Source organism: Prionailurus bengalensis, chromosome B3 (genome assembly GCF_016509475.1).
Source record: "Prionailurus bengalensis isolate Pbe53 chromosome B3, Fcat_Pben_1.1_paternal_pri, whole genome shotgun sequence".
In the NCBI taxonomy this organism is placed as follows: Eukaryota; Metazoa; Chordata; class Mammalia; order Carnivora; family Felidae; genus Prionailurus; species Prionailurus bengalensis.
Genome location: NC_057355.1, coordinates 65,020,781 through 65,035,323, shown reverse-complemented (window position 1 = coordinate 65,035,323; position 14,543 = coordinate 65,020,781). Strand labels below are relative to the sequence as shown.

At 40.5% G+C, this 14,543-nt stretch overlaps 1 protein-coding gene across 2 annotated transcripts in view; it reads left to right on the top strand.

The window, feature by feature from the left end:
• Positions 1-1,323: 1,323 nt before the first annotated feature.
• The window catches only part of SPRED1 (sprouty related EVH1 domain containing 1), a 141,269-nt gene continuing 128,049 nt past the window's right edge, over positions 1,324-14,543 (top strand). For both annotated transcript variants that reach the window (XM_043555690.1, XM_043555689.1), the window contains exon 1: positions 1,324-1,426. In XM_043555690.1, the coding sequence (XP_043411625.1) occupies positions 1,395-1,426 (32 nt within the window). In that variant the 5' untranslated portion in view covers positions 1,324-1,394. The remainder of the gene's footprint in view (positions 1,427-14,543) is intronic.

Genomic DNA, 14,543 nt, shown 5'->3' with positions numbered 1-14,543 from the left:
CCGGATATTCCAAAGCGAGTAACGGGGAGTAACGGGGAGTAACGCGGCGCAACAATGCAACCTCCCAAGCTGCTCCCCGTGCAGCTCACACCCCCGCCCCCTTTCGCAGCGTGCCAAGAGTTTGGAGCGCGCGCACGCACACCGAGCGCGGTGCCTGGCGTATCCCTCCGCCTCCCTCCTCCTTTCCCCGCTCTGTGGCTCGACAACGATTTGGGAAATGAAGGGAGGAGGGAACTACTTTCCTGAAACTTGCTATGCTGCACACGACTTCGACTTGCAGTGATTCGCCCGGAGGCCGCAGCTTTTAGCCCTACCCACACGCCCTCACAGCCCGGGTACTGCGCTCGGGAACCCCACCCCGTACCCGCTCTGGCCCCCGGGGGAGGCAGGCGGCCGGGAGAAGTCGCCAGGGACTACTTCGCCTCCTTCTCCCGTGGGCGCCCCCGGTTCGGGCAGCGGCGGCGGCGGCGGAAGGAGCGGGCGGCGTGAGCGCTTCCGCCGCCCCCCTCACGGCTCCCCTCTGGCGGGTGTGAGGAGCTGGCCCGCCGAGCTGCTGGTGGGCACCGGCTGGTGGGGGGACCTGCGGCCGTCCTCCTCGCTCTCCCGCTGCTTCCCGGCACCCTGTCTCCTGGGCGCGCCCGCTCTGCTCCGGCCCGGGTGGGGGCGATCGGCTCGCCTGTCCTGGCCTCACACGCTCCCCGCCGCCCCCTCCTCCCCCTGCTGGAGTTGTCCCGGCTGGAGCGTGTCTGGAGGAATCTGCCGCCGCGAGGCCCCTTGCTCGGTCCTGCTCGTCCCTGAGGACCGCCCCGGTCGCCGCCGGGCGCTGAGCGGGCAGCCGGCGGCGAGGTGGGAGATGGTGGGGTGGGCTCCGGCAGGACCGCGCCGCCGCCGCCCGGAGCCTGGGCTCGGCACCCTCCCGCCGGCCCCCACCGAACGGAGCTCAGCTTCCTCCTCGCCGCATCCCTGAGGGAAGCGCCGCCTCTGCTCCCGGGTTCTCCGCCCGCCCGCTCCTTCCTGGCCGGACCCCGCCGCGCTCCACCCTGGTGGCGGGAGGTGCAGCTCTCCAGTCAGCCTTCGCAGCCCCTCTTCTCTTTTTCCTTTCCACCCACCCTCCCTGGCCTCCTCGGATCCCTTGGCTGGGCGCTGAGGCGGAGGAAGAGGCTGGGGTCGCCACGGCGGAGGTTGTTGCCGCCACCCCCCTGCGGGGGTGGCCGGGGTTCCCGGCTGGGGGGGCACCGTTCCGGGTGAGGCGTCCACCATGGTGAGGCCCCTGAGCCGCTGCCCCCGCGCCCCCCCGGCCGCCGCTGCCTCCTGCCCCTCGGTGCTGCTGCTGCTGCTGCTCCTCCGCCTGCTCTTGCTCCTCCATCTCCAGATCGGATCGCGGTGAGGGAAAGATGAGCGAGGAGACGGCGACTTCTGACAACGAGTAAGCGCCTCATTGATCTTGATTAGTACCCCCCCCCCTCCTTTCGACGACCCCTCCGAGACTTGGGTGCCGGAAAGCTTGCAAACCTGGAGAGTTCGGTGCATCTTATTCTGGAGATAACGTTTGATTTTTTAGCCATTTTATTTAATGGCAGCACCCCCCCCACCCCCCATGCATTTAGTTGCTCACTTTTGGGGAGGGTATTGAATGTTGGGGTGGGATGGCAGTTGTACGTCCATGAGATGGAGTAATGTGGATGGATGGTGGCGGGGTAGAAATTACCTCTTTGCCTGGAAGCCCCTGGCTTGTCCTTTTTCACTTAACATACCTATCAACATAACCTGAATATCCATCCTGTTTCCTTTATAGCTATTTCACTTGGAAACTAGTGTGTGGGAGCACCTCCTGCTGCAAACTGCTCTTGAATCTTAATTCGATGAGTCAGTGACTCTTAAATACCGATTAAGCCTCCCCCCCCCACCTTAAACTTATGACCTGTAAGCTTCATGTAAAAAAATGGAACTAGGGAAACATTTTTAGAATTTAATGACATTAAGGACACCTGGAGTGTAGGAGATGTTGAACTGTTATATTTTACCTTTGCGAATGCTGGGCATGTCTTTACCAGGAGCATAGAAGAATATTGAATCTTAATTTTTATCCTTCAGCTGTGTTGAGAAACACCATTTACGTTGGTTTAACAGTATTTACGTTGCTGAATATGTTGATAACTTCATTAACTTCTGGACTGTCATGGTTTTAAGTTTTTATTTGGGCTGTTTGTTTTCCAAACGTAATACATTGCCTTTTAAATATTTTTGCTTTAAAGTAACGGCTGCCGGAAGGAATAATGGTTGCGGGAACAGTTTTTATTGAGACTGGATTTAATATTCATGCAGAATGTTTGCATCGTTTTCTTGTAATTAAGTTCAAGTTTTGTTTATCTCTGGAGGATTGGAAAGAGTTAAGAGAGGACTAGTCCTAGGATGCATTCCTTTAAATAAAGTGCATTCCTCGAGTCAGACCTTTTTGAGTGGACTTTTAAATCCGAAAGCCTAGGCCTGTTTAACGTAAAATAGCTTGAGAAATGCCAAGCGGCATTTCTTCTCAACCCCCCCACCCCCCAGCACACTCTTCTGATGAGCGGGTGTGGGAGAAGGTAGATTGCTGCAGTGTCAGTGCAGTCTAGAAGCAGAAGTGGCCGCCATGTTCTCTCTCTTTTTGTGAATCGCCCTCATTTGCATAGCACACTCTTCATTCATAAAAAAATAATTAAACATCCATCACCTTGGACATCTTGAAAGGATTTCCCAAGATAAAAATTCGAAGCTTGACGGTCTGTCTTCGTGTAGATTTTTGAGTTCAGGGAGTAAGGAGAATTCGAAGTTACAGGTTAAATTCAAAAACATACGCACACACAAACAACTACCCCTGTTCTCAGAATGTTGACACAGTTATGTGGGAAATATCAGTTCGGGGAGGTGCTGGGATCACGTGATCGCCTCCATTCATAAAATACCTGGCTGTCCATTCACAGTGCAGTACACTGTCTCATTGCCTTCCGCAGATTAGACCTACTTTGAGAGAGATCAAGAAGTATCTCAGATAACGCTTAGTTAGGGGAAAAACTGCTAAAAATCCTGAACGGAATGACGATCATTTTTACTGTTATCTTTTAAGAAAGTAGCCTGGATCAAAATGTCAAGTTCTATTTGAGAGATGGAAAAAGGCGAATTACCATATTTAAACTAAAATACTAATATTTCCTTTTTGGATGCATCTATTAGAAAAACAAATGAGGGAACGTGAATTGACACGTGTAAAATAAATTGCTTCTAAATGGGCTCTTTCTAGAATACTTGGCCATGGACATATTAAGAATCCAAGTTTTTCAAAAAGGTAGCAAAATCAGGTGGATGATACTGCTGTTAACACTGAAATGAGTAAAAGTTCCCAGTAGTTTAATCCTAAATATGTTGATATTTGAAACACCAAATGACAAGTTTTACTGAGAGGATTGTTTTTTTAAAAAATTTTAAATTTAATTAATATAAGAACTTGGCAGTTGGCTCACTCAGACTTTTAGATTTCTGCTTTCATGAATTTCTCCTGCTTTATTAATATGTTATTTCCTAGGGGCTTTGTTATGTTAGTTTTGATAGAACAGAAAAATATGCTTTAGCGTATATATTATTTCTCTAGGAGACGTTAATTCTTCCTGGGGACAAACTCTTGGGGGTTTTATTTAAAAATTTTTTTTTATTTTAGGAAGTGATGTGTTCATCTGGTAATCAGTTTTATTAGAGCCAACATTGTACATTAGCCAAATCACAAAGTGTGAACTTCTTTGGAATGTAGCTTTTATTCCAACAGTTTATTTTATTTTTAATATATATAGTAATGTTTTGAAGTGGCAATTTATTATTTATAATCATATATAGTTTGAAGAAACAAAAAATATGTATGTTATTGTAGACGCCCTTAAAGCCTCAGCATAGTAAAACCGCCCTGTGATACAGATTTTATTTGGGCCTTACATATATTTTTTTCCCCACTTTTCTCCTTTTTTAGAAGCCATAATCAATAGGAATTTAATTACATTAGAGACTGTTCTTAACACTTAAATGTTTTTTCCACCTGATTTCGGCCTTTAAAAAAAGTGAAAATCACCAGTATCTTGGGAAACTTAACTTTTTCTAGACAAATATTGTGGTAAAATCCAGTAAGGCCTTTAGAGGCCTCATTTTGAAATCCTCTAGTACATGCTCTGTTATTTGTAATTAAAGTTCTGTGTAGAGAGACAGATAGCTCTCAAAAGTTGATTGTGTATATGTATGTAATCAGTAACTAATGAAGGATTTGTTATATGTAAGACTTGATCTTACGCAGTGTCAAATTTAGGGAACGATTGGTAAAAGTCTGCTTTTCTTTTCCAAACTTCAGTAATAACTGGAACTGCATTAAAAGTGTTACTTAAAAAAATAATTTCCTCCTTGCAAGAGTAGTAATTTCAGATAATGTACAAAATAGTCTTTAAAGGGAGTAGGTAATAATGTGTGTATTTATTATTCAGATAACAAGTCTAAACATTTGATATACTATAATTAAACCTTTCCTATGATGTTGATGATGAATCCTATTCATTCATTGTATTTTTACTATGTTCCATGCACTGTAATGAATTCTTTCTTTATTATTTTATGGATATATCTGTATCCTCTGTAGAGTGGAGTTGCGTAGTAGAAACTATCATACCCTATTATGTTGTGACTTTTCTGTATCATTGTTTCGTAGAACAGCTTTTGATGGCTGTATTATGTGCAGTATATTATATACATTAGTTTGAACCAGTTACCTATTCTGTTATTCCTGAACAGTGCTGCATTTGATCTTGAGTTCTGTCTTCATTTAAATCTTTTACTCTTTCCTTGAGGTAGTCTAGGAGTGGACTTAAAGGAGATGCAAATTTTAAGTTTTTTTCTGCTAAATTGCCCTCTAGAAAAGAAAAGCTTAGTATATGAGAGTGCTTATGTCTTGAAATGTCTGTCCAGTTCTTTTTGAAAAAATTTTTGCCAATTTTGAAGGTGGAAATGAGATCTTGTTCCTATTTTTTTTTTTTAATTTTTTTTCTCAACTTTTATTTATTTTTTGGGACAGAGAGAGACAGAGCATGAACGGGGGAGGGGCAGAGAGAGAGGGAGACACAGAATCGGAAACAGGCTCCAGGCTCTGAGCCATCAGCCCAGAGCCTGACGCGGGGCTTGAACTCACGGACCGCGAGAGCGAGATCGTGACCTGGCTGAAGTCGGATGCTTAACCGACTGCGCCACCCAGGCGCCCCATCTTGTTCCTATTTTTAAAGTGCTGGGTGGTAAAATAAAATTGATTAAAAATACCCCAAAACCTAGTTAGGTTGTTTTGGGCAACCAGACTGTTTTAAAATACCATATTACACATAGAATTAGGGGCGCCTGGGTGGCTCAGTTAGTGTCCAATTGAGTGTCCAACTCTTGTCATAATGTCATGGTTGGTGAGATCAACCACCCCTGGGCTCTGTGCTGATACTGTGGAGCCTGCTTGGGATTCTCTATCTCTCTCTGCCCCTCCCTCACACCCTCTTCTCTCTCTCTCTCTCTCTCTCTCTCTCTTTTTCAAAAAAAATAATAAACTTGAAACAAATAGAATAAAGTCATCATATAGAAGGTTTTTGCAGATAATTTACCTCTTACCAACTTTCATGCAGTATGGTTTAATGTAAAGAGCATTGGACTTGGAATTGGGAGATGCCTTTTTGTCATTGTCACTAATTATTCTGTGATTCTGGACAAGTACAGCCTTTGTGGGCTTCTGTTTGCTTGTTTCATTTGAGCAGCTTGAACTAAGCATCATTATAAGCCCTTCCTGTACTAAATTACCATAAAGTAATACAGTGATAGGCACGTTACAAGTCTCCAGACTACTTGTAACATGTGCATTGGTTAATTGATTAATTTTATTATATTGCTTTTGACATGTTTAAGCAAATAAAAGACTTCCAGTAGAAATCTGGTAGGAAGCTGAAGTAAGAGCATGAATTTTGAAGAACCAAGATACGAAATTTGAAAACACTTGGTACCTTAATAATCTGTTAAGACTTTATTATTTTAGGTTTAATAGCCATTTGTTTTTGATAATATATACACACCTCATAGATGTGAGAAGTTTGTACTGCTTTCCTTTTAAAGAAATATGGCCTCTGGATGAATAAGTGAGCAAAAGGCTATTGGGCTTAAACACCAATTTGAATAGTTCTAAAAGGAATGTCCTAAGAAGAGACTAGCTCTCATGCTTTACTTACTGGCTAAAAAGTGTCAAAAGTAAGTCTTTTCATTAGGTTTTTCATACTAATCATATTAACCCAAGACTAAGGGATAATTTTACAACTTCATTAGTTTAAGAAGTTAATGCAGATAATGAATTTTTTCATTCTTTAACAGTTAGATTTAATTCACTATTTATGAAAAGTTTTGTGTCATAGCTGCATCTTAGAGTCCAGAGCCAAAGTCATTACAAATCCCTGAGATGTTTTTGTGGCACTCAGAATGGTTTGAAATGAAAAAGATCTAGTGATGTATTTTTGTTTAAGCATTGTTCATTATTTTTGTTAAAACAGTTCATTAGCATTGGGTCTTAGACTGAGGTGTTAAATTGCTTAGACATAGGGTTCTTAGAATTGAGAGTGTTTTTTACTAATCTCTAATTGAAACTTGCTTACATTTATAATTGAAGGAAATTCCAACAAACCATAGCAGCATCAGAGGTACTTGTGACAGGCGTTAGTTTCCTAGGGCTGCCCTAATATTAACAAAGCACCACAATACTGGATGGCTTAAAACAACAGAAATTTATTGTCTCAATTCTGGAGGTTGAAAGAAAGTCCAGGAATGGCAGGGCCATGCTCCTAGTAAGCCATTAGGGGAATCCTTCCTTGTCTCTTCCTGGCCTCTGGTGGCTGATGGCAATCTTTGGCATTTCTTGGCTTGAAACTGCCTAATTCCATTTTCTGCCTTCATCATCACATGATGTTCTCCCTGTGTGTCTTCACGTGGCCACGTGACATCAGTCATTGGATTAGGAGCCTCCTCTAGTATGACTTCTTTTTTTTTTTTATAATTTAACTTTATTTTTTATTTTTTAAAATTTACATCCAAATTAGTATATAGTGAAGCAATGATTTCAGGAGTAGATTCCTTAATGCCCCTTACCCATTTAGCCCATCCCCCCTCCCACAACCCCTCCAGCAACCCTCAGTTTATTCTCTATATTTTTATGAGTCTCTTTTGTCCCCCTCCCTGTTTTTATATTATTTTTGTTTCTCTACCTTATGTTCATCTGTTTTGTCTCTTAAAGTCCTCATATGAGTGAAGTCATATGATTTTTGCCTTTCTCTAATTTCACTTAGCATAATACCCTCCAGTTACATCCACGTAGTTGCAAATGGCAAGATTTCATTCTTTTTGATTGCCGAGTAATACTCCATTGTGTATATATACCACATTTTCTTTACCCATTCATCCATTGATGGACGTTTGGGCTCTTTCCATACTTTCCATACTTTGGCTATCAATGGTGCTGCTATAAACATGGGGGTGCATGTGTCCCTTTGTAGGGTAGTTCTATTTTTAGTTTTTTGAGGAACCTCCATACTGTTTTCCAGAGTGGCTGTACCAGCTTGCATTCCCAACAACAATGCAAAAGAGATCCTCTTTCTCTGCATCCTTACCAACATCTGTTGTTGCCTGAGTTGTTAATGTTAGCCATTCTGACAGGTGTAAGGTGGTATTTCATTGTGGTTTTGATTTGTATTTCTCTGATGATGAGTGATGTTGAACATTTTTTCATGTGTCGGTTTGCCATCTGGGTGTCTTCTTTGGAGAAGTATAACATGACCTCCTCTTAAATTAATTACGCTTGCAGCAACCCTATTTCCAAATGAGGTTGTATTGAGGTAGAGGGTTAGAACTCAACACATTTTTTTAGAGGGATATTAATTCAACCTATAATACCAATATAAATCAGATTTTTTTTCTTACAGTACAGTTACTATTCATTTGTTACAGATACCTTGAAATAGCACTTGTAGTCATCACTACTTTGAAGTTACAGTAGGGGCACCTTGTGGGTTCAGTCTTTAGAATGTCCAACTCTTGATATCAGGGTCATGCGTTCAAGCCACCACCCCATTGGGTGTAAGGCTTACTTAGAAAGAAATGAATGAAGTTAGTTATTAAACCATTGGTAGAGCTTATAAATATTTTAGTGTTAATAAAATATATATTACTATATCAAAATTAGAAAATATTTTGATAATTATTTCAGTATAATTTTTTTTTAAGTTTGTTTATTTTGAGAGAGACAGAGACAGTGCAGGTGGATGAGGGACAGAGAGAGAGGGAGACAGAGAATCCCAAGCAGGCTCGGCACTGTCAGCATGGAGCCCCATGTGGGGCTCCATCCCACCAACCATGAGATTATGACCTGAGCTGAAACCAAGAGTCAGATGCTTAACCTATTGAACCATGCAGGTGCCTCTAATTTATTTCTTTTGTATTCCTGTGTATTTTGTTTTAAGTCTTTAATGTTCTGAGAAGGGGGCCATAGCCTTCACCAGATGGCCAGAGAGGTCTACTGGCACAAAAGGTTAAAATCTCCTGCTACAGACTGAAGCCCAGAAGGTTGAACCCCATAGATAGAGTTATAAAATAGGAAGATTAAGAAACATGAAGGGTAGGGGTGTCTGGGTGGCTCAGCTGATCAAGCCTCTGACTCTTGACGTCACCTTGGGTCATGACTCAGGTCATGATCTCATAGAGTGTGGGTTTGAGCCCAGCGTCTGGCTTTCTGCTGAGAGCGTAGAGCCTGCTTGGGACTCTCTCTCCCTTTCTTTTCTCTTCCATTCCCCTACTAGCGTGCACACTCATATTCTCTCTCTCTCTCTCTCTTTCTTAAAAAAAAAAAAAAAAAAAAGGAACATGAAGGGTAAAATGAACAAGTCCAACATACAGCTAACAGTTTCAAAATAAGAGACTAGGGAGGAGAGGAAATATTCAGAGATAATGGTTGAGAATTTTCAAGAAGTAGCAAATCAAATTCAATTCAGTGAACTAAAAACAAAGCCTCATAGTCAAACAGGGTTTATCTTGAGATTGCAAGAGTGGATCAACATGAGAAAACTGATGTAGTTTATCACATTTGAAGATTAAGGAAGAGAATACAGTCTTTTAAAATATTTTTAATACTTATTTATTTTTGAGACACACACACACACACACACACACACACACACACACACACAGAGTGTGAGCGGGAGAGGGGCAGAGAGAGAGAGGGAGACACAGACTCCCAAGCAGGCTCCAGGCTCCAAGCTGTCAGCATGGAGCCTGATGAGGGGCTCGAACCCACAAACCATGAGATCATGACCTGAGCTGAAGTTGGGTGCTTAACCGACTGAGCCACCCAGGTGCCCCACAAATAATACATTCTTAAATGCCAGAAGTGAAGCATTGTCATTCAGTCTCTGCCCATAATATGGAAGTAAATGTTAATAATTTAAGTAAATTTTAATAATTTACATATTTGTAGTATGCGTTCATGAATATAGATTTATATTTCTACTTCCTAGAATTTTAGACTTAATATTTCTCATTTAAAATGAAGATGTTGGATTTGGTCAATTTTAGGATATCTTTTAGTATAAAGGTTCTAGAATTCTAATAAAACACTAATATCAGAGTGTTTTATTTAGCATAAAGTCACCAAGCTTTTTTATCCAGTTTTGTGAATTGCATTGATATTTTGAGTTTTCAATTAGCGGTCAGTTTTGGGTTTGCTTTCATGATAATATGTAAAAACATTACAGAATTTTAGTTGCTTGAATTAGATATATGGCTTTCTTAGTTTTTCAGGACAGATACTATTAGTAACTTTTCTTTGAGAATTTCAGTGCAGGGGCATTTGGATGGCTCAGTCAGTTAACCCCATCTGACTCTTCATTTTGACTCAGGTCTTTGATCTTGCAGTTCCTGAGTTCCAGCCTCATGTTAGGCTCTGCAATGACAATGTGGAGCCGACCTGGGATTCTCTCTCTCCTTCTCTCTCTGCCTCTCCCCTTCTCTCTCTCTCTCTCTCTCTCTCTCTCAAAAATAAATAAACTTAAAAAAAAAAATTTCGGTGCAGTGACATTTGAGTGCCTGCTAGGTACTTGACTTTTCCTTAGCCCTGGAGGTGCAAAGATAAGTATACCCTGATAACTGCTTTCACTATCCAAAAAGGGAACTAGATCCGTGTGAAACATGATGTGTGTTCTGTGTCTGCAAATTCTTCAAGGCTCAAGGAGAAAGTGATTCTACCTGGCAGTGGATGGCAGTGTGGGAGTTGCATGAAGGAAGGCTTCAGAAAAGAGGTCGGATTTTACGAGTCAGCCAGAGATAAGGATGATTGAAAGGGGAAGGGCATTTCAAGAAGGGAGGGGGAAGACAAAACAAGAACAAGCATGGACGGGGAAATAGAAAGTTTAGAGAAAAGCAATAACTTTTGGGAGACAACTTATTTGCAGGAGTGGTAGGGGGATATGAAGCATGTTGGAGGCAATTGTGAGAAGTCTAGATTTGCGTTTAAGTTTGTGTCAGCAACCTTGGGGCAAAAGGTGGTGGCTAGGCCTGGTGCATGACACCCAGAAGATGAACGTGAAAGAAGTTCCTGAAAATCTGTTTTTCTTAACAAGTTGAGGAAAATTTATTTTAATTGGTCAGTGAAAACAATTTTGAACAGAATTCCCATTAATTTTTCAGGTAATATACTAAGAGTTCACAGAAAATTTGTTCTTTGAGCTACCCTCTCTCACTCCCCACTGCAAGTCAGTCAGGATACTTCATGAAAAGCACCAGTTTATCTTTATCGTGGAGTCAGTGGGGAACTATTAATTTAAGCGAGGGAGTGATATCAAATTTGTGTAGAAGGCTGAATACCAGGACTCATTTGCACAGTTGATTGGAGGGAGAAGGAAATGAACTACAACTGATGAGGAAGATGTAATAATCAAGACAAAACAGCTGGAAGAAGAAGTGCATTTGGAACTGTTGGGAATGAATTTGTGAGGCAGTTCAGATGTCCAGATAATCACTTGACTGGATGTGAAGGAAGGAGTAGGAAGAATGTGGGATGACTTCAGCATTTTAAATTTAGGCCTCTGTGATGTTTTTAAATGAAGTGGGAAGAGACAAAAGTTTTTAATGGGAGAACAACTCAAATTTGGCCTTCTAAAATTTGCCTACCTAAGTATCAAGTTAGAAAATGCCTCATAGAGTATTTTAAATACAGGTTTGGTGCCCACAGAAGGTTGAGAAGGTAGAATTTAGAGGTGATGTCTTCAGTATTTGTAATAGTTGAACCAGGGAGAAATTGCCCAAGGAGAATATTAAGCAGTAATGGGAAGATGAAGAGCGAGAAACAGCAGTGTTTTTTAAGAGACAGCAAATGACAGAATAGTCTTGAGAGGTAGGAGAGTTCAGAGGGAAAGTATTAAAAGACAAAATGGGAAGTAATGATGTGGAGACAGCAAAGAGTAAGGTTATACACATTCAGTGGGGGAGGTGGGAGTTGAGATTATTGTAGGATGGGGTGATGTTAGTAGTGGAGAGGAAGAGAAAGAAGCATTTAAGGAAAGGTTGAGTAAAAGGCAGAACAAGGTCCAGGAAAGAGAAGTCTACCAAACTCTTTTACTGCTTGTCAGAAGCTGTGCTAGATTTAATCCTGCTAATGACCATGTGAGCTAAGTATTATCCATAGTTTACAGAGGAGAAAACTGAGACTTAGGAACAGTTTAGTAATTTGCCCACAGCCACACAAGGGAGTAAGTGGTAGACCTGAGATTCAAATTGCATTGTATTTGTACCACATTGTACCTCATACAATTAACGGCCAGATTTTATTTTATTTTATTTTATTTTATTTTATTTTTTTATTTATTTTATTTTATTTTTAATATTTATTTATTTATTTATTTATTTTTGAGAGAGAGAAGGCATGAACAGGGGAGGAGCAGAGAGAGAGGGCAGAGAGGATCCCAAGGAGGCTCCACACTGTCAGCACAGAGCCCCACGTGGAGCTCGATCTCACAAACCATGAGATCATGAGATTATGACCAGAATCAAAATCGAGTTGGATGCTTAACCGACTGAGCCACTGAGGCGCCCCACCAGATTCGATTTTAACGAAAAAGATAAGGTCGAAGTGATCGGTAGACACATAGAAGTGATAGCTGTTTTGAGGGACTAGAAGTTTTGGTAAAGTTAAAGAGCATGCAGAGTCGAAGTGGAAAAATCGAAAGGTAGATTTTGGTCAGAGAAGCCAGACTCCAGAGTAATGACAAGTTAAAGAATATTAAGGTAGAAACAGGTTGTTGGGGTAGAGGAGCCAGGATCTGCTAGAATATTTATTAAAAAGGTCAACAGTATGGCTGTTCTAAGTTGCTGGGTTGGATGGTATTAGGAGTTGAGGTGGAGAAGGATCTTGAGCCAGCACCAATGTATTTAACGTATGTGTGGTATGAGTGACGTAGAGTGGGAGTGTGAATGCTGACATCTGCCTTTACCATGTGAAGAGAGGGAAATAAGGATTTTGGAATTGGAAGTTGAAGAAGGAGGGTGCCATCGGGAGAAAGAGAAGAGAGCAAAGGGCTTAGCTGGGAAGAGTTGAGAATATTGGAAATGATAGGATCTCAGGTAACAGTGATCGTATCAGGAATGAGGGATGTTGGGAATTATGGATGTTGGGAGTTAGAGAAGGGAAGATAGACATCTGAATAAATTATGCAGATTTGGATTTTACTGAGAACTTTAAGGTTTTTTAAGAGGCTAATCAAGATGTTGACAGAAACCGTAGGGTTTTATCTAAATACATTATACTGTCTTTGGCAGAAGGTTTTATATTGGGGGGGTACTCTAGCCTTAATGTGGGTAGAAAGTCCTTTTCAAAACAAAGTTCACTAAATTTCTATAATTGGTGTTCACAATTAACATGCTCCTGCAATTACTGCTGACTGTTGTGTTAAGACTTTGGTAAATCTTTGTGCTTGATTCTCCATCTGTAAAACCAGGATAAAAAACCAGGATAAAACCAGGATAAAAACATCCCTACTTTGGAGGGATGTTAAGGCAAAGTAACCTCCCCCCGCCTGCCCCACACACATTTTTTGACTAGAGATAAGAGAATATTAAAAAGGACTTTCAGTTCTTGAGAAGAAAGGTACTATGTTCATGAAATAATCAGTGCTCATTTTCATTTAGCCTAAGGTAGTGTTATATTTTAAAAAGGATTATTGACCTGCTGGAAATAATTGTATTTCAGATTAAATGTTAAAAAAAAAGCAGCTTTGTGGAAAAACTTAAAATTTAAAACTTCCAACAAGCAAAAAATACAAGAATCTAAGTTGTGAACATTTTTTTTTATGTTCTGAGCAAAGAATGAAAGAAGAGGATTAATAACTAGTATTGGGAAGACACTAGGGCAAAGACCTGGCTCTAGCCAGTTTTTTGTTCGGTACTTAATACAACTAATGATACAAGGAGTGTATTTCTAGAATTATTAAAGCAATTTTAAAACCTGTGCACATTTTGTAAGTCTGAGTAGATTTGACATCTCTGTCATTTTCAGTGGAAAAAGTCATCTTAGTTGATTGTAGGAGTTTTGAAATATCATTGTATGGAAGGCATAAAATCTACTTTTGTGGCAGAGAAGGGAGAGGAAGTTTTTTTTTCAGCTTATTAAAGATTTAGACACTTAATTTTTTGCAATCGTACTCAAATTAAGATTTCTACTTAATAGGTGAGATAGGCTAAATCTGCTAATTAGCAGTTCATTACTTTGGATTTAGTATCTTAACTTGAATTTGGACAGCTAAGGTCTGTAAGCTTATGTTCATTTTAGTTACCAACAACTAAAGCAAAAATCTGTTTATATTCTCATGTATACTGATTAGCTTATAATTCTGAAACTATAACTTGTTAATTAAAAATAGTTTTAGATATGTAATTACTTAAACTTGGTTTAGGAATGAATTTGACATTCATGAGTCAAGACCTTGAATGAACGTAAATCAGGAACTTAAAAATATGTTGATGAAAATTGCATATACTTTTTTTCTTGAGAATTATTTAATCCAAAAAACCCAAGCTTAATTAGCTTAGTAAAAGTTAAGAAAATATAACAAATAAGTTTAATAAATGTATCAAATTAAGATATTTTTCAACTCTATGTTATGATCACTAAAAAGGAAGGGGAGAGGCAGAGATGAATGAGAGAAGTTGGCCTCTAAACACTTTAGTTTTCCTGTTTTTCATCATTTCGATACTTCTGGAGAGAGCAAATTTAGCTTCTGAGTGAGCCAAAAAGAAAAAATTTATCTGATGTCGTATAGACCCTATTGTTGTTGAGTCTGAACCTATGTAATGCCTGCAAGGCCTCCACATACGTCACAGAAAAATAGTTTGACTTACATTTACTGGCTAACTTTGAGCCCCATTTTTGCATTTACCCTGTCTCAAATAGTGATCTAGGTAGTAGGAAGAAAACAGTGAAA